Source organism: Tinamus guttatus, unplaced genomic scaffold (assembly GCF_059628265.1).
Source record: "Tinamus guttatus ecotype Peru unplaced genomic scaffold, ASM5962826v1 Tinamus_guttatus_pri_ptg000472l, whole genome shotgun sequence".
In the NCBI taxonomy this organism is placed as follows: domain Eukaryota; kingdom Metazoa; phylum Chordata; class Aves; order Tinamiformes; family Tinamidae; genus Tinamus; species Tinamus guttatus.
The window spans coordinates 828,929-848,221 of record NW_028289006.1 but is presented as its reverse complement, the minus strand read 5'-3'; the positions used below and the strand labels follow the sequence as shown (position 1 = coordinate 848,221).

General features: G+C 51.9%; 2 protein-coding genes across 2 annotated transcripts; both read left to right on the top strand.

Moving 5' to 3' along the window:
* Positions 1 to 29: 29 nt before the first annotated feature.
* PHF5A (PHD finger protein 5A) lies at positions 30 to 7,081 on the top strand. The gene is made up of 4 exons (XM_088532812.1): positions 30 to 165; positions 1,648 to 1,671; positions 3,118 to 3,284; positions 6,384 to 7,081. Exons 1-4 carry the CDS (start codon positions 114 to 116, stop codon positions 6,471 to 6,473), a joined length of 333 nt encoding a protein of 110 aa, XP_088388938.1. The 5' UTR covers positions 30 to 113; the 3' UTR covers positions 6,474 to 7,081.
* A 9,605-nt stretch (positions 7,082 to 16,686) lies between these two features.
* On the top strand, positions 16,687 to 18,096 carry TOB2 (transducer of ERBB2, 2). Its single transcript, XM_010224486.2, has one exon. The coding sequence runs from the start codon at positions 16,818 to 16,820 to the stop codon at positions 17,838 to 17,840; it is 1,023 nt and encodes a 340-aa protein (XP_010222788.1). The 5' UTR covers positions 16,687 to 16,817; the 3' UTR covers positions 17,841 to 18,096.
* Positions 18,097 to 19,293: the final 1,197 nt, after the last annotated feature.

Below are 19,293 nucleotides of genomic sequence, written 5' to 3'. Positions count from 1 at the left end.
TCGCCTTTTCGGCGGGATCGCGGCTCCCCGCTGCCAGGACCGGGCAGGGGCGAAGGGAAGGCAGCGCGGCCGCAGGGAGACGGCGGGAGCGTGGCGTGCGGGGCTGCGGCGCCATGGCCAAGCACCACCCCGACCTCATCTTCTGCCGCAAGCAGGCGGGCGTCGGTGGGTGCCGGGCGCTCCGCCCGCGGGGCCGTTAGCGGCCGCGGGGCGCGCAAGTGGCCGTTGGCGGCCGTTAGGAGCCGTTGGGAGGCGTTAGGCCTGGCGCGGGGGAGGGGCGAAGAGGGCGAGGGCCTGGGAGTCCTTCGCAGGGCAGCTGCGGTTCCCGGGCTGCAGCCTCCTCCTCCTTCGTTGTTAGTGTTATTATTGTTGTTTTTTTTCATTTGTGAGTTTTCTCTTTTATCGAGCCGTTTCTACCCTGAGAAACGGTTTTGCAAGGGATTGGCGTTTGGGAAAAGCCAAGTCGGGTACATATGGGTCATGAAGGCTCCTTGCTGTTGTCCCCTCTCCTAGATGGTTTGCTGTGAAGTGCAGGTCCAGCCCCTGGACCCCTGTAAATGCAGCTGGATGCCTTTGATGAATATCTAATTATTACATTTTATTCTTCAAATTAGTGGAAAGAGGGATAAAGTTGCTATTTTTATTGAGAGGAAAGAAAGTAGCATTTTGATGTTCTCTGATCCTGTGGCATAGGCCAGGTCAGGACAGCCTGGTGGATGAGGCTGAGACTTCAGCCAACACTGGGAGTTTCTTTCAAGTTGCAAGATAATATTATTCTCTGTTTTATAACGATGTGCAAATAATAAATGTTACTGTTTTCATTTGGGTCAATTTGCTCTGCCAAATCTTACTTAAAAGTGTTTTCAGAATTAGAAGTCAAGTTCACTCTTGAAAAAAATTTCCTCCTTGTAAGATTGCTTGACTTCTTTTTTTCCTGATATAAAATTGAAAGCAAGATTATAAGGTTACACTGTGTTTAGACAATCTCTTTTTAGAATAGGTAGTGCACCTAAAGGTCTGGCTCTCTTGAAGACTCCTTTTCCAGCATGATGAACCTCTCAACTCCTCAGACTTCAACTGAGTGGCTATTTAATCCTTGTTGAAGTGAGCACCTGGACTTACAACCCTTTAGAACTTGATATTTATGACCTATTTGAAAAAATAACAGTATTGTGAGTTTCCTAGACAAATGATAAGACTTTTAAGATTCATTTAACTAGCTTTGTGTTTTGAAGTGAACAGAATAAATGTGCATTCTTATCAATCAATCAAATGCTTATTTTTTTTTTTGCTCTCTTAACCATGATCTAAATCTCATTATAACCAGTAGAAAGGCCAAGACTTGTGCATAGGATTTTCCATAGTCGGGTTTATTGGATATGTTTAAATGATTAGGTAGGTTTTTTACTGTCAATATGAAGGGGGTCATTGAGCATTGGCAGGGAATCTAACCTTTGATCTCGGCAAATATGAGATATTATTTATCATAAGCAGTCTTTATTTTACACATTTTGGGGTTTTTGTTTGTTTGTTTTTAAAGGCTGTTCAGTACCTGAAACAAAATGGACTTTACATCAGGTCTCTATTCATTTGTTTTCTATCTGTATTTCTTCCCCAAATAATTTTTTTTTCTTTTTCATCTTACAGCAATTGGAAGGCTGTGTGAAAAATGTAAGTATAGCTTTTGCATATAGTTGCTTGAGGACATTGGTGTGTAACTAGAGGGTACAGTTTGGATTTGAGAATTGGATACTATTTTGCTTTACCGCTAACTTCTGGCAGGAACTTGGACAAAGTGCTCTCAGATGGTAAGAGTTACTTCTTTGTTGCAAGCATGAATCAAAAAATATTTATAAAGATAAGTGCTCAAATAGATTGCCACACAAATGTATGCTATTGCAGGGCATTTACTGCCAACATTTTAAGTCACTGAAGCAGTAATGACTTGATGGGTTCCTTGTAACCTGTTTGTAATGTAAAATGATCAGCCTGATCACTTCAAAGCAGGAAGAAGAAAGAGGTATTTTTCAGAATCTGACTTCTTCAAGCTTTCCGCGACTCTAGGAGCGCAAGAAATGGAGAACAAAGCCACCTGGCGCTAAAGCAGATTAAGAACCACAGAATCTAATGCAGTCTTCCACTGTGGAAGAGGAAGGAGATTGATAGGCATTATACCCTTGTAGGGGCACAGTACAAATGAAACCAAATGACTCTGTAACTCAGAAATAACGTGAGAATAAGCGAAGGGGGGAGAAACTTTGAGGCGAAGGAATTGTGTTCCAAGAGCAATTCAGCAGTGAAAATATAATGCCCCTTAGTAGTAGTCATGATGGAGATTTAAAAGCAGGTTAGATTAGGTGTTTGAGGGAGTTAGGATTAGTTGGCCTGGGAACTCTGGTAATAGGATATGAAGCCTTTCATCTCTAGGTCAGTTTTTTGGATAAGATCCAGGACAGCAGAGGCTGTCAATGGCATCTGATGACTGGCTGTATGATATGAATACTTGAATTTCACTCAGTTCCTTGTGAGAAAGCCACTTTACAAAAGTTGCTCTTGATGTTTATGCCAGTTTGCCTTTTCCTTGGCCTTCTCACAGTTGAAGGATTAAAAAGCCCACGAGTACAAGCTCTTATATCCTCTCTTTGAGGACACTAGCTCCAGATTTTTGTCAATGGGGCACTGTAGGAAAAGCTTATACTGCTACTTCTGTAGGGAAAGATGCTGGTCCTGTGGATCCTGCTTTTTTTTTTTTTTTTCTTTTTCTTTAAAAATGAGTCAAAGTTAAGGAAAAACTATACAGTAAAGTTAATGCTATGATATAAGCAGGTGTTGGTTAACCACAGCATGTGTAACTTCAGCTCTCCTCCTCTCTGATTGTCAATGCAAAATTTCAGGATTTAAATCTGGAAAAAAAAGAGAGAAAGGAACAAGTACCCTGCAATATTCAAGTTGGCATGCAACTGCAAAAGGCTCCTTGTGATTGTAAAATAATTTCCTCAATTCTGTTGTATTATCTTGGCATGTACAAGCAAGTTCTTTGACCCGGAGGCTATTTTTCTTCTACGTGGGGGTACAGAGAAGGACATTCTGTAATCAAAGAGTGTGCTGTGCTTTCAGGTGATGGCAAATGTGTGATCTGCGACTCGTACGTGCGGCCCTGCACTCTTGTGCGCATATGTGATGAGTGCAACTATGGTTCGTATCAAGGGCGCTGTGTGATCTGCGGAGGGCCAGGAGTATCCGACGCCTACTATTGCAAGGAGTGCACCATCCAGGAAAAGGATGTGAGTTGTCATCCAGTCTCCTATTGAACTGGTTGTATGTGTCTATAATAGCTTAGAACTAGTGAGATAAACAAGCTTTGGCACGTGGGATGCTTGGATTCTGCTGCTAATACTGCCACTGTTTTTCACTACATTACATCTCTTTTCCCCTGTTGGTCATTCCCTGTCTTTCTAAAACACTTAGAGAGAGCCTAGGAAGTAATACTCTAGTTCTCTTGTGCCTTTCATTCCACAGGGTCTCTCAGTACTATGCAGTGCATATTTGTGGTTCACTTCCTCCATGCACTGCTTGTTACTGCATTAAGTTGCTATTTTACTCAATCTCACAGTCTGCTCTACCAGGGTCAAAGATACTTCAAACTCTGCAAAGGTTAATGTTTTGGTAGGAGCAGTTTGTAACTAAAAGTCTGTGATCAGTCATTGGCCAAGGACGTGTGTGATACTGTAAGCCCTACGAAATGATAAACCATGTTTTCCTTTGGACTAGGAACTAACGTTAGATATGGTGTCCCATGTCCTTGCTGTATTAATATGCTTCTCTGTGTTTAAAGTTTCATGTGTAATTTCACTGGGATATTATTTTATTATCCTTATCTGGAGTGGCCTCTATTGTAAGGACTTCTTCTCCCAGCAATTTTTGGTGTAATGATCCTGTATTTCTGTAGTCAGTACAGTTTAACCTTGCCATTCTGAAAGATAAAGAGAGCCACTGTGCTTCTGAAGTGAGTCAGCTGTGCTTGCTAATCACAGAGAGTGCAGGATGTGAAGAATGTCACCTGCAAAGGAAGTAGGAGAGAGCTTAAGCAGAAGCAAGAACACAGCAGTGTTTAACAACAGCTGGAATATCCCCACAATCTGGATCTGATGGTAGTCAGTGTCCTTTTTTTTGGTATTAATAAATGACTCTCTGATATTAATAAGCCACAATGACTGAGACACTCTTTTCCTTTGCAAATGACATCTCCAGCACACCTTAATGTTGGCAGTGAATATGCTGAGAGATTGGTTCTGATCAATTTAGAAGAACAGATTTGTCTGAGTTGCTGGTTTGATTTTCTGCAGCACCTATATTTTCTCGAGAGGCCTCCTGCTAAATTCAGGACAGGGACAGGCCCAGTATTAGTTTAGTCATGAGATCTGACAACCATAATATCTAAGTGATTAAAATCTAAGTGATGTATTTAGGTATAAATGCTGTGATGGTGGCACTGCCTCTTAACTTTAGAAATGCCATGAGAAACAATAAATAATTTCATTAGCTTATCTTTGGAACCAGGACACCAGACTTAATGAGACAGGGGACTTTGTTTCATTTTTTTACTGATACCTACAGATGCTGTGCAGTTATTTTTCATAATCTAAGCTAGCTCTCCTGTATCTTATGTTTGGGTCAGATTGGAAGTAGCCAATTGCTCTACAAGGCAGGATTGTATAAAATCTAGAGCTGAAGCAGCAAGAGAACCACAAGTCAGAACTGAGGTACTTTGACAACTGGATGAAGACTGCTGTGAGTGAAGACAGTTGTTCTGTACCAGCGAATGCAAATGTTAGAGGCTGTTGCGGGTGTGAAGCTGCAGATCTGAAATAGCTTGACAGGATTGACTTGCAGAATTGACAAATGCTGGAACAGCTTTAGGCTGCCCAGAAAGTTGAGAGGTACATGTCACCATTGTGGTGGCTGGCGCTGATATGAACAAGAAAAGCAGATGGACAGAGCTCTGTCTGAAGTTCTAACACCCCAAGGTTTGAGACAAGAGTGGGTGACCTTCCTTCATTTCCAAAGTGAAATGGATAAAGGAGCAAGGAAGCCAGGTTCAAAATGGGTGAGGTGGAATGCTGCTGGGCACAAAGTAAAGGGCCTGGTTTCTCTTGCTTTGTCCTGATAGAGAGAAGAGGTAGGAGGTATTATTTCCACTCAAAATCTATTTGTAGGTAGGGCCAAGATACTGCGTGTTATTTAGGACTGCTGCAAGTTGCAGAAAGCAATCCTCACAGGGGACAGGAGCATGCTCATATGCTGCCTTCTTCTGAGGAGGTGGAAAAAATGAACCGAGCCCTGCAATAAGCCTGTCAAGTTTGTCACCAACTCCCTGGGCTGTGGGAGGGAAGATTGGAAGAGTCCTGCTACTGAGGTTCAAAAGCAAATCATGAGATGATGGGTCGCGGCAGGCATATGGGGAAGGAGTGATTCTTTTTCCCCCTCTCCTGCTATTTCTGAGGTGCTGACCCTTCCTACCAGGTCGCTTCTCCAGGCGCAGTTTCCACGGTGGCTCACGGCGGCCCAAAGCCTTTCTAAATCTAATCCACTTGGCCTTGCACCACAGTTAAGGACATGTGTTCCCCTGCCTGCTGTGCCCCACAGTGCAGCTGCTGTTGCCAGCTGCAACATTTCACCATCGAGTGCCCCCCTGGCATACAGAGAGGCAAATACTTCTGATCCATTTTCAGCTGCTTGCAACTACACCTGCCCGTATCCCGTTTCCTCTTTCTGGGGCTGGCTGTCTCGCCGTCTGTGGGAGCTGTGGTACAAGAACTTCTCCATGTAGCTGCTGTGCATAGTTCTGCCCCAGGATGACCAGAGCGTCTGCAGGAATCAATCCAGAGTGCAAGAAATCAGAGGTTCGGTTCAGCTGTTGGAGCTGAGAAGGGGTCTGTAAACACAAGAATGCCTTGGTGATAACTAAAGCAACCAGATTCTTAGGAATCTGGTTAGGAAAGATTATTCTTCTGGTCCTTGTAAATTCCATGTATCCTAATTTAGAAAGAGTCTGGTCTTGAAGCAGTGAGCACCCTCCTCATTAATCAGCATTGCTGATGTTATACAAGCTGTTTTCCATCTTCATCCTAAGAGAGAGTATGTGCTAGAGTAATGTGAACAAGTTGTCTATCCTCTTCTCACTCTCTTGCTGCTAGTAGCAAGGAGAGTTGGAGGGCAGTTTGCCCATACAGGAATCTGAGGAACATTAATGCCAGGGCAGGGAGAAGGAATTGGGGACCTGCTGAAACTGTTGTGTATGATTATATTGTTTAGCTTGTCCATGTCTTACCTTTTTTTTTTTTTTTTTTTTTTTTTTTTTTTTTTTTCCCCTCCAATTCCAGCGAGATGGTTGTCCTAAGATTGTCAACTTGGGCAGCTCCAAGACAGATCTCTTCTATGAAAGGAAAAAGTACGGCTTTAAGAAGAGGTGATCCTACCTGTGTGTGGCTGCATCTCCTGTTGGGTTGGCGAGAGGGTCTTGGAACATCTCTGGACTTTTTTTTTTTTTTGAAAACAATGTTGATTTATTTTTCTGAAACAGTACAAATTCAGTAGCTTACTTAGGATCAGAGAAGTTACAGACTGAGTGGGGAACATGGCTAGAGCTGAGTATCAGAAAGGGCAGGTGGGGATTACTGTCTTCCAGCTTTCCAGAAGCCTTGCTAGTACCCGCTCCAGCCCCCTCTAAGAATCCTGCTGGGCAAGCCGAGAAGATCGGCTCAGTAAAAGTCAAGAGCCCTTTCTGGTGTTGGGACCACCCTGCATCAGTTCTCATCAGCCCCCTCTGTTAGTAGAAGTCTCCCCACAAAGCACTGCTGTGGACAGAGTGCCAGTCCCTGTGCCCAACCCCCACCCCAAGATCTTTCCATGCTGCCCTCTTTTGTAGGGAATGTGGCAGTGCTAATGGCTGGTGCGGCCTCGGCACAGCACAGCTGTTCTGTGCTTTATCTGATGGATTAATCCAAGGCCCTGTATGTAATTCTTCCTGTAGCGTGCACACCAATAAAGCTTTGACTTTGGGTTTTTATATTTTGTATAACAGGAGGATTTCTCTCTGGTTCATTCAGTTCCTAGCTTCTCTGGAGCTTTCTGGGGGTGCCCAGGGTTAGTCCAGCCAGAACTACACAGTGGCTTATCTGGTTCCTGGCGGGCTCTGCCTGTGGCCGTGCGACCTTGCTGCAAGGAGCTCCAGGGAACGCGACTGCTTTTGTGTGCGGGTGATCCCGGCCACTGATCATTTTGTCCTGTAGCATGAGGATCGCTGAGCTTGTAACCCTTATCCGAGCTAATGTGGCTGTGGGTGTTGTTTCACTGTGCAAACATCCAATCCCTTTCTAAAACCTACTAAGCTATTTGACTCGCTATCCTGTTCTTGTGAATAAGTTAAAGCCTTCCCTGCTGTAACTGGAAACCAACTATTGTGTTTGAAGCTATCGGCTGCATGCGGGCTGAAAACCAGAGCCAGCTTTTTTTGCCCATACCAGCACGAGCTCAGAGCAGTCTGTTTGCTCAGCAGAGGCCTGCGCACGGCTGCCTCGCACCGGGAGCGTAACGGAGCGCTCCGCTGCCGAGCGTGCTCCCCAGGCGCTCAAGCTAAAGGCCAAGCTCTCCATGCCCCACGGATCCCCTCTGCTCAGGGCTCTGAGCAGGGTCCATGTGCTGCAGCAACAGGATCCCTCTGCACAGCCCTGACATGTAGAGCCAGTGTTATCCCCCTTCCAGGACTTCAGCTGTTTCCCTGCGGCTGCTACTGGCTCTTCAAACTTCTCTCTGGCCTAAATGCCTCTTCAGCAGACTCCCTCCATGTAGGTGTTTGAGCTTTAACACTTAACAGTTTGGGGTAAGAAGGAAAACAAGAAACCAGCAGGCAAGATGTGATCATCCTTCCTTTCAGAGCTGCTTCTTTCTGCTGCAACTCAGCTGGCTCTGGCTATGGCTGATCCCACAGCTTTATCAATATCACCTCTGTTCCCCCAGCCCTCCCAGCTATTTTACCATTTCCTTTTCCCAAGCTTTTTTGTGGTCCTGACAGTATGTATCTTCCCCTCATTCACCTTTGTTTTCTTACTCAATTTTTGGTTAATTTTTACTATATATGGGGATGCCATTTGCCAGCATGTTAAGAGCAAACTGGTTCTCCCTTCTAGCAAACCCTATCTCTCCCCAAGTATTTCACTTGGGGAAAAAAACAGCTGCCTCTTGATCCTGATTGGAAGCTTGTATCAGGGCCCGTCATCAACTACGTTATATTCTGTATTTCTTTAAAAGCAGCCCATGACACTCAGATTTATTTTTATTTGTACTAGTAAGTCTATCACTTCATCCAGAACTTGTCACTTGCTCTCAGTCAGGCCACCCAGATGATCACACTGGGAATGCAGAAGGTTTGTACATATCCTTTCTTCCTAGGAAGTTTCTAAAATACCAAAAGTTGTTCTGTGAATGCAAAGCGCAGACAAAGTTTGTTGTTTTTGTTTTTTGCTTTTTTAATTTTTTTTCTTTTGGAGTTACTGCCCCTGGTGTAGGGACTCCTAGAAGATCTAATTTTAGAGCAACTCTTGTTTCTGAACATTTAGCAGGATCAGCCAAGCAGGGGTTGCTATAGAGATAAGAGTTCCTCATCCCTCTCCCCTGAAAAAGAAAGAAAAATAGGAGGTGATCAGAGTTATTTTCTTGGCGCTGCTGGTCCCCTCTCTTGTGGATGCTGTGTATGTTGATCTGCGTTCTGGCAGCACGGAGAGCTAAGCTGCCATTTCGAGTTGTTCTGAGTCGCTGGGCAGGGGGGGAGAGAGGGGAACAGGCTCTTTCTCCCTCTGCCTTGTTTGCTCAGACGGCGCCGGGGCGAGTGCCAAATGCTGCCGGTGCTCGGATCAGTTCAGCGCCGCTGCCCTTCTGCTGCCTTTAGAGCATGGAGGGGACGTTGCCCTAAAGCTGCTCACTCAGACACGAGTAATGGGTAGAGTTGGTGTCATTGAGATTTCTGTTCAGCAACGTATCAAATCCAGCCAAGGCCCCTAGAAAAGTGCAGTATTTTCAATGAAAAAGAGATAAGCAAAATTAAACTCACCGAAATAGCACTGATCCAGTAGGAGAAAAAATAAAAGGATTTTCTGACAGTACAGGAGGCTTAAGACACATACTAAAAGGGCATGTTTCCCTGGGACAGCAACTGTCCTGCTCGTGTCTGCCTGCCAAGCTCTGGAAGGGCCTCCTTGGGCGGCAGTAGGGAGTTTAAAGGACTCCTAAGTGGCTGTGCTGGAAACGCTCGCATGACAGATGCAGGGAGGGCTGGGAGGGCCACTGCAGCGCCTGAGCCCCCACCGCACTGGCCGCACATCCCGGTTTGCGGAGCTAAATGTGTTTTCCTGCTGTTACGTCTAGATGAGGGCCGTTGGTTGGTTTTCCTTTTATCAGGAGGAGGTTATGCAATGAGTATAAAAATCCTTTTATTTCCAGTGTTTACACTGGGGAAAGAACATGAGAACTCTTGGCCTGTTGAGTAATGGGCTCTTTGCTGCCAGTACTAACAAGGCATCCCTCGCTTTGGAAACACGGATGCTCCCAGCTACACATCCCTGTGGATCAAGGACCCACCGCGGCAGGGTAACTCAGCAGCAAGCTCAGCAAATAGCTGTGAAATGCCCCTCCGGTCCGTGGCACCGCGTAGACCTTGCCTTGGTCACGCACTTGAGCCTGAAGTGCTGCCCTTTTTTAAAAAGCCGTAAGGTAGGTGAGTCAGTGAGACAGTCTGTGAGCTTTGCCTCGTGGAGTCGCGGGCACTGCGGTTTTCTCCTTGTGGGGATCAGCTGGAGACACCGCTTGCCGATTTCAAGGGCAGGGAGGAATTTTTCATTTCCTTGAGGCTGTCACATGAGTGGAACGCGAGGCGCATCCAGGCAGTGGGAGCGTTAATTATGCTCAATTACAAGCCGGTGGGATGATCGTGCCCTTCCTTGGCATTAAGCGAGCCAGCTGAACAAGCTCCGTCCTGGCTGCTCCAAGATTCCTGCCCTCTCCAGGTGCACGTGATCCGGGAGCTCGGCTTTGACGTAGCAGCCCAACAGGCGAGAATGCAGGAGCGGATACTGTGACAGCAGTCCTGTGCGTGCGTGTGCGCAGCCCGATAATTAAAGGAGCACGGTCAAGACATGGGTATTTTAAAGAGTTCCCAATGCGCAACACCCTCTTAGTAACACCTTATTAAAGCAACAATAGAATTTTAAAAATGTAATTGCCTTTTTTTTTTTTCCTTAATGATGCCCTGTCATTTTAATTTCCTGATTTTTGGCTAGCAGCGTGATTTTTTTGTTTGTTTGCTTCCAGCAAAGCAAGGGAGTGTTAGGGGAAAAAAAAAGATAACTAAATAAAAGGGTTTTTTTTGTAGCAATAATAATTTTAAAGTAAAGTGATTAAAATAATGCTGCTCATAACAGCCCTCGTAAATCTTTCCGTTCACTCTTTTCCACTTTCCTCTACAGGAAATACATATATACATACATACATACATTTTAAAAAGCGTTTCACGGCAGGTGAATAACTTCACGTTGCCAGCGCTGCAGCACAGACTTGTCTCGGCGGAGCCTGCCCCCTTGGGCAGGGTAAACAGCCGGGATTTGGCCTGCAACCTGCGGAGCCGGGGCTAAGGAAGGGCCCTGGACGACAACCAGGGCCTCCGCTGTATTTCCACAGCACTCTGGTGTGCTGGGCCAACGCGCCCAGCCCGGCCAGGCTGCCAGCTCACGTAACCGCTTATCTCGCGCTGACGCAGGGCAAGCCCTGCCCTCCCGCGCAGACAAAACCTTAAAATATTCTGCCCTTAACGGGAGCTGGGAGGGAGCCTTCAGCGCGGCCCGCAGGCGCCGGGAACTACAACTCCCAGCAGCGACCGCGCCACGACACGGCGCCCCGCCCGCACACGCCCCCCCGCCTTACTGGCTGCGGCAGCGCACCAATGGGCGCGCGCCGCCGGGCGCAGCCAGCCAATGGGGAGGCTGTTGCTAACACGCCGCAGTTATTTTTAGCACGGGCTGCGCTCGCGCACCTTGCGGCTCCGCCGCGGCCGAGCCGGGCCTGCGCTGGCGGCGGCGCACAGGAGCGCGGCGGCCAAGTAGTGCGCGGGCGGCGGCAGGACAGGCCCGAGTACCGCCGCCCACCTCTGCAAATGCCCCAACGGCCTCCCTGCCTCGGGGCCGGGCGGGAGGGGGGCGGCCTCGGCCTCCCCTGTGGTCTAGCCTCGCTTTTGCCTTCGCTGCTGTTTCCTCCCGAGGGGCTGGGGCCGGCAGTGTCTGGCCGAAGGGCCCCTGCTCGCCGTCCCAGAGAGGGCCGCGCTGGGGGCGGGGGAGAGAGTTCCAGCTGGTGCTGTCCCTCCTGGTAGTGTGAGAACGTGGCTCGCTGGGCCTCGCCTGGCCTGAGCTGGCTTCTGCAGGAGGACTGGGCGGCTGGAGCCCCGGTCCGTGAGGGCTGCTCCCTGCCCCGCGCTCTCCCGGACAGACACTGCGCCTAAGCCGGGCTGAGCGCCTCGCTGCGCCGCCGGGACGGCGACCCGGCCACCTTCACCCCCCGGCACGTGCCCTCCTCCTGGCCCCGCTGATCCTGCTCTGCCCTTCCACCCCCACCCCGCCTGTAAGCGGCTTGGGGAAATCGTCAGGTCGGCCTCACCTGGCTGCTTGATCCCTCTTAAATCCCCTCCTTCCCGCCCTCTCTGCTCCTCAGGGGCAACACTGAGCTGCGAAACGCGCGGTGGGCGACACTTGGCAGCATCCCCCGCTGCAGCGGGGAGAGATAAAAGAAAAAAAAAAAAAAAGCCTGGGGGGGGGGAAGGAGAAAGAAGGGGAAAAAAAGAAGAAAGGATAAATAAGGCGGGGAAAGGGGCCCTCCCCTCCTCAAGGCTGGCGGCGGCGCCACGGCTGCCGCGCTGCGAGGGCCGCGGCAAGTAGTCCCGTCCCGCCCCGGCGCCGCATCACGCTGGGCGGGAGCGCGGATCCGTGCGCGGGGTTGCTAAGGGTGAAAGTTTGCCGTGAGTTGGCTCACTTGGGGCCAGGGCGCGGGCGGCTCCGGGCCGGCACCGGCAGCGCACGCGGCTCCCGCAGCGGCACCTCCCGTCCCGGCGCGTCCCGCGGCCACCTCCCCACCGCGCTGCCGCCACCACCGCCGCCGCCGCCGCCACCACCGCCGGGAGCGCAGCCCTCCCCGCGCCGCGCGAGGGACGGCGCAGAGCCGCCGCCGGGACAGAGCTGCGAGGAGCCGCCGGCCCTGGCGCCGAGGAGAGGTGAGTGGGGCTGGGGGCCGCACCCCCTCTGCGGCCTCCGCGGGGGGATTCTTTTCTGGGAGACGTTTCTGCAGCCGGAGGCCCCGGGGGGGGGGGGGCGCGGATTAATAGGTTCCAGGGCGGGGGGGAGGGGGTGAAAGTCATTAGGTCGGGGACGCTTCGCGATGCCCGAGTTCACCATTTTGTTTGACTATTCTCCTTTTATTTTTCCAGCCCCCTTCTATTTTATTTTTCTAATCTCCCCTTTGTTATTCCCCACATCCGATCGGGGGGCAGGTTTTGCGGTTGTGGGTGGGGAGGGGGTCGCGGATCCTGAGCAGGGAGAGCGGGGCCCGCTGGGGGCCGTGCCGGGGTCCCGCCGCTCGGGCCGGCGCTGCCGCCTCCCCTGGGGCCCTCGGGGTCTCCCGTCCCCCTCTCCTCGCCGGGCGCTGGGGCGGGGGCCGAAGCCCCGCGGCAACAAAGGCGCCGCCGCCTCTCGCCGGCGCGGGGGCCCCAGGGGCGTGAATGGCCGCCCCCTCCCTAGCCGCTCCGGGGAAGAGAAGAGACGCGACAACAGCCGGGGGCTGCTTGTCCCCCGGAGGTGGCCCAGGGCCGCCCCCCCGGCCCAAGTGCCCTTCACGGTCCCGCTCGGCCCGGCCGGGAGGCAGCGGCTGCGGGCGGAAGGTCAGGCCGAGGTTGGCGCCGTGGGGCGGCTGGAAGGGAATGGCGGGGGGGCGCCCGCGGCCTGCTGCCGCCGCCGCCCCGATCCTGCACCCCGACCCTGCCGGGTGCACGCCCAGAGGGGCTGCGCGGGGGTCGCTGCTCGCGCTCCCGGGGGTCCCGCAGCCCCACGGGGGACGCGGCTGTTCTGGAGGGGGCTCCCGCGGCCGCGGAGCGGGTGTGTGTCCTTCCCCTCCCCCCGGCAGGGCGGCGGGGGCAGACGGCCCCGCGCGGGGGGGTGTTGCTCGCGTTGGGCAATCGGCGCGAGGGGAGGGGGCGCCGCCGCCGCCACTGCGCATGTGCGCTGGAAAATTTTGTGCCCGGCCCCGGCGAGGCGGTGGCGGGGCGGGCGGGCGCGGGGCACGCCGGGACGCGTAGTCCGGCGGCGAATTAGGTCACGGGGCGCGGCGCGGCGCGGGGGACGGCGCGCGGACTACAGCTCCCAGGGTGCCGCGCGGCGGGGGGCGTGAGGGAGGGGCGGGCGCGGCTCTGGCTGGGGCACCAGGAATGGCCGCTCGTCGCGGCGGGGCGGGGGGGGGCACAGCCCCTCCGTGATGGCAGCCCCTTCCTCCCCGAGGCGCGGGGCGCCTCCGCTCAACGGGCCGCGAGGGCCGCCCGGGGCGGGTACAGGGTGACCCCTGGGGAAGGGGAGCCCTCATGGATCCCATTGGCGCCTGGGGTGTCTGCGGGGTGAGTGGGGAAGCCGGGGAAGAAGCTGCTGCTCTGGCAGGGTGTGGCCTGTGGTCAAGCACGGGAGGGTATTGGGGTGCTTCTAAAGTCCCTTTAAATGTCACTGTCTGCCATTAAGTGCAGTGACATGATAGCCTGTGCTCAGAGGGAGGAATTTTCTCTTAAAAGTTCGCAGCCTTGCTCATGAGGTCACTGCTGCTCGTAGACTGAGGAGAAGAGGGCATTCTGCTACTGCTTGCAGTTGTCTGAGGTAAATTATTATTTGGCCCATCTTCTTTAAAACACCCCGATAAGAGAGGGTGATCAGAGGTGGTTTCTAAATTCTTTCAACAGAGCGTGGCAGTAGAGGGGCGCTGCTCTCGTCAGCACTGGTGCTTGTGTGCCCTGCCCACCAGAGTAAGCTTTTACTTGGGAAACGAAGGCAGCGTGAGCCAGGCTCGCATTGTGGCAGGCTTGTCGGAATACCTTTTAGGATTGGTACTTAATTCCTGTTGTCTTGGAAGCTGTGTTCCTTCAGGTATTCCTTAATTACTATTTGGGGGCAGTAGAAAGGAATTCTGAGGTCCTGCTGGAGCCCATTTTACTGTGTCTCGGGCTTCTTCAGAGCTCTGCAGGCATCAGCTGTATATATGTATGTGGCTATCTTGGCAGTTACTGTGTTACAAACCTAACTAAATAATCCTGTTTTTCACAGTGAAGGTTGAGTATTCTGCTTTTAGAAAGGAAGAATGTGTTTTTTATTAAAAGAAAAGGAAAAAATAATAAAAAAAAACGGGCAGAGGGTGAAGAGTATGTGTTCCTGTACCTCCTCCCTGCTGCTTTGGGCAGAAGGTGCTGCTCTGATTAGGATGTGAGATTGCCAAAGGGTACCGAGGCATCTGTGTTGCATGTAGGGTGGTAACAGATTTTCATCTTTTCCTCTGTTTCCAGGCTATAAGTTCTCATCTCCTAATAGTTTGGTTCTGGGTTAGAATTTATCACTTCAGAATAAGAGATGCATCAAAAAGATTATTCTTTTCCTGCTCAAGTTTGCTGAGATCTCAAGCTGTCCTCTCTGTCAGATGTCTCAAAGTCAAAGGAGCAATAGAGTTTCATGTAATCCCTGCTTGAGATCATATGGGCTGCTTAAGCTCTTGTTAATATTTATATGTGCTGTTTCAGGGGTTTGCCTAGTGCTGTTTCCTGTGGGAAAGGCTTTGTCCTAGGATTGAGGATCCTGCCATCTTGAAATGGTTCTCCTTGCTTTCTGCAAAAGGCTGGTTGTTCATTTCTTCTTTGAGACTAATCTCTTCTTATTTGAGCTTGGTCAGGTCTCTGTGACCTGACAAACCTTGTCATGGTTCAGTAATTCTTTAAATCAGGTTTTAAATGGCAGGACTTCCTTTCTTCTTTTCTGTTCTCTTAATCTTGTGTGTGTCTTTCCTGTTGCCAAGTTAAACCTGAAGGGGATTCCTTCCAGAAATGACCTTTGTCAGCTGACTTGAGGTGTGGGATCTGCTTTGGGTTACTGTACTTCTAAAAATAAGCCTTCTTGAACCCTGGCTAGAACATAGAATACAAAACACAGGATTCCCTCCTGCCTTTTTTATTTATTTTTTTAATTGTAGTGAAGCCTCAAAATACTTGAGAGTAGCTGGGCTTTTTTGGTGGGGGCGAGTTGTGGGAGGGCACAGTATTTTAGTTTGTTTACTCTTTTTATCCACTAAACTAGGTTAAGCAAACAAGCCTGGTTAGTTTTCCTTCCTGCTCCTGACCTGGGCCAACGTGGGTACTTGGTGGTGCTCCCTGTTTTTTTCAGGGGAGGGCTGACACCTTTTGCCCGTGTTCTTTCCCCACCCCCAAATAATTGGCACGCGATATAAACGCCAGCCTGACTGCTCCATGAGAGCATCCCTGAAGCCCATTTTAGGAAGACAATTGAACGCTGTGTTTGCTTGAGCAAGATGAGGGCAATTGAAGAGTGAGCAGCCTCTGACTAAGCTGCCAATTAAAAAACTGGATAGTCTGCTTCCCCCCGGAGAGGTGCGTAGGCTAATGGAAGTGTTTCCTCTTAAAATATCTGTGGGATTCATTTTCTTTGGATGGGTGATGGGTGCGCAGTGCTGACCTACCTGGGGGAGGTTGTACCGAGGCAAGTATTGTTTGCAAATCTTCATATAATGGCAGAGTTGAGTGTTGTGGTTTTGCATTGTGTTTTTGTGGCTTCTCTCAATTTCAGAGACTTCCTTGGGAGGGAGGGTTGCTTCAGTTTTTGGCAAGCAGTTTAAGCTTCTATTAAGCAGGTACCTGATCCTGGCAAAGCTTCCCTGTGCTCAGGGATAGGTCGTATGGGCGGTACTGGATGGGTCGCTGGCACGTGTGTGTTTTGTGGCCCTGTGCACCTCTGCCCCCTCCTAATGAGCAGAACTAAAAGAGGATTTTTAAGCTTGTAGAAGGCAGAGCCTGCACTGGATCTTCCCAGCCCGAGGACAGGAGATACAGGCAGCAGCTGGTGCCACAGTTCCTGGCGTTGTTCTTGTCCCGTCCGCGCTCATGCCAGCAGGACGCAGCGTCCGGCAGGAGCACCCAGCGTCTTGGCTGGGGGTCACCCCGCCACCCCAGGCGGGCTCTGCGCGGGCTCCCGAGCAGCTCCCAGGGCTTCCCGAGCAGCGTGTTCGTGTTCTGGAGAGGCTGGGGTAGGTGGGGAGCAGCGCAGCGAGGCACGTTGGATCTGCATAAATAGCTCCGCTGGAACAGGCGGCCACCCGCCCCCCGTGAGCAGCGCGGCTGGCAGCGAGGTGGGCGCAGCGCGCGGGCCCGTGGTGGCTGCGCCCCTGCGCTTCTGGGTTGCACAAGGGAGGCTCATCCCCACCAGCACCACCGTGTTTTGGGGGGTCAGCAGATCTGGGGTAACCCTGCTAGTCACCGTGAGTATACTCAGTAGTGTTTGTACAAAGGTTTCCTTCTGCTTTTGCTAATGAAAAATTATAGCTGTTGACTTCAACAGGCTAAAAATTGTGGCATTTTCTTTATCCATTTTTTTCCTACCTTTTTCCTAGGCCTGCTTGGAGCTTGTCTATGTGTTTGTCACTCTGTCCCTTTTAATACACTGCCCTGACTTGCTTGCTGTGAAGGGAGTATGCATCTGGAGATCAAAGTTGCTCTTAACTTCATCATCTCATACCTGTACAACAAGCTTCCTCGGAGGCGGGCAGACTTGTTTGGCGAGGAGCTCGAGCGCCTGCTGAAGAAGAAGTATGAGGGTCACTGGTACCCAGAGAAACCTCTGAAGGGATCTGGCTATCGCTGTGTCCACATTGGGGAGACGGTGGATCCGGTGGTGGAGCTGGCGGCCAAGCGGAGTGGGCTGGCCGTGGAGGATGTGCGTGCCAACGTGCCGGAGGAGCTGAGCGTCTGGATCGACCCCTTTGAGGTTTCCTACCAGATTGGCGAGAAGGGCTCTGTTAAGGTCCTGTACCTGGATGACAGCGAGGGCTGCAGCGCGGCAGAGCTGGACAAAGAAATCAAGAGCAGTTTCAACCCCGACGCCCAGGTGTTCGTCCCCATCGGCAGCCAGGACAACTCGCTGTCCAACTCGCCGTCCCCGTCCTTCGGCCAGTCTCCCAGCCCCACCTTCATCCCTCGCTCTGCCCAGCCCATCACTTTCACCACTGCCACATTTGCTGCCACCAAGTTCGGCTCCACCAAGATGAAGAAGGGCGGCGGAGCCGGTGGAGGGGGTGGCGGAGCAGGCAGCGCGCAGCAGCCCAGGATGGTCAGGTCTCCCACTAACAACCTGCTGAAGCACAAGGGCCTCTCCCTGTCCATGCACTCTCTGAACTTCCTCGGCAGCGCAGGGAGCCAAGCCCCGCAGTCGCAGCTCTCCCCCAACGCCAAGGAGTTCGTTTACAGTGGCGCCTCGCCGGGAGCTGGCGGCCTCTTCTTCGATGGCGTTGCCGGCGAGAGCCAGGCCAGCAGCGTCCCCCCGGCATCGCAGTTCGGCGCCGGCACTGGCGGCACCTTCGACGTGGCTCAGGTCTTTGGTGGCAGCACCAACAGCCTCTTCTTGGAGAAGTCTCCCTTTGTGGAAGGACTCAGCTACAACCTGAACACCATGCAGTACCCCAGCCAGTCCTTCCAGCCTGTCGTCCTGGCCAACTGAACGCAAGGAAGGAAGGAAGGAGAGTACCTGGGGTGGGGAGGGAGGGGGGAACAAGAACTAAAAAGAGAAAAACAAAAAAAAAAAGGAAAAAAAAAAAGAGGAGGGAGAGAAAAGAAAAATAGAAATATACAGAAAATATTCAGATCTTATAAATATAGCTTCTTGGAAAAAGAGAGAGCCCAGTGTTATTGCGCTGTGCTGGCAACGCTCCTGAAGCACTGACTTGTTTTTTAACTCGGTCCCTGTGCTTTTTTCCTACTCACTTTTTTACTCCTTTAATGAGTCTAGGGCTTTTTTTGGTTTGCGTTCACCTTTGCCCTGCCCAGCCGGGGAACAGCGCAGACGCAGGTCGCGATGCAGCTGCCGCCCGTCTCCCTGCGCCCTGCCCCACGCTGGCCACGCGATCCCTCTCCGCGGGCGGGCTGAGAGGCACCTCTGTCCCGGGCTCCGTGCCGGGCGCTGCCGCCCCACTGGAGCAGGGAGCAGATGAGCGGGAGCCGGTGCGCGGGCTTGGCCGCAGCTCCGCACGGGTGGCGCTTGCCCGGAGCGTGGCTGTGAATTGGCATTGAAATGGCTCCTTCCTGCACCCGTACAGAGCGGGACTGCAGGAGAGCAGTGCTTTGAGCTGAGTGACTGGTGACAGCCCCCTTGTGTGCGCGAGCTAAGGGGGCCTTTCCGGGGCCTCTCTGAGCCGTTGGTAGGCCCAAATGAGAGCCCTGTGGGGTAAAAAACACTGTGTGTGTGGGAGGCAGTGCTGAGCCTGGCAGCTGCGCGGGGATTCTGCCCCTCTTTGTACTTCCTCCCCACCAGCAAGGGCAGTATGCGCCAGCGGTCAGTTGTTTGGGGCAGTCTCCTAGGTTCGGTTCTCCTTCCCTGCTGTGAATTTATCTTTTCAATCTTCGAGAGGGAATTCCTTTCCTTTTAGTTAGAGAGGCAGCACTGCATTTAGGGGAGAGAAAGGGCTGTGTTATTGAAGCTGCTCTCGTGAGTGATAGCCAAGGGCTTGTGTTTTCAGACAGGGCTGAATCCTGTCCTGTGCCCCTGTGGTGGAGCAGGAGGAGGTGGTGGCTGTGGCACGCAAGGGAGGTGCCTTGTGCTAGCCGGTCGGTCCGGGCAGGGCGCGTGGCTGTGACAGCCGTGAGCTCCCTGCAGAGCAGGGCAGGGACCCGCATGGTCACTGTGTACCGAGGGCCTTGGGGCGGTATGTGCAGGGCCTCCTTTGCCCAGGGCAGGAAGGAGGCCTTACTGGAAGCCGTGGTGAGAGTACGGAGGAGCGCAGAGGAACGAAACAGAGATCAGGCTCCGGAAAGTTGTTGTTTCTTTTGAAAAGTTTCTGCTGCCTCTCAAGTGCAGGGGTCTGGTTTTCTCTGAGTGTCTCTGGAGCCCCTTCTGCATGCCTGTTGAGAACCAGCGAGCTCTTCCAGCTCCTCCATCCCGGGGAGAAAGGCTCGAG

What these genes read in the sequence shown, in the direction of transcription:
- PHF5A (XM_088532812.1), top strand. Translation starts at nt 114, where the DNA reads ATGGCCAAGCACCACCCCGACCTCATCTTCTGCCGCAAGCAGGCGGGC. An exon ending in CCGCAAGCAGGCGGGCGTCG is followed by an intron (nt 166 to 1,647) that starts GTGGGTGCCGGG and finishes TTCATCTTACAG; the next exon opens with CAATTGGAAGGCTGTGTGAA. An exon ending in TGGAAGGCTGTGTGAAAAAT is followed by an intron (nt 1,672 to 3,117) that starts GTAAGTATAGCT and finishes CTGTGCTTTCAG; the next exon opens with GTGATGGCAAATGTGTGATC.
- TOB2 (XM_010224486.2), top strand. Translation starts at nt 16,818, where the DNA reads ATGCATCTGGAGATCAAAGTTGCTCTTAACTTCATCATCTCATACCTG.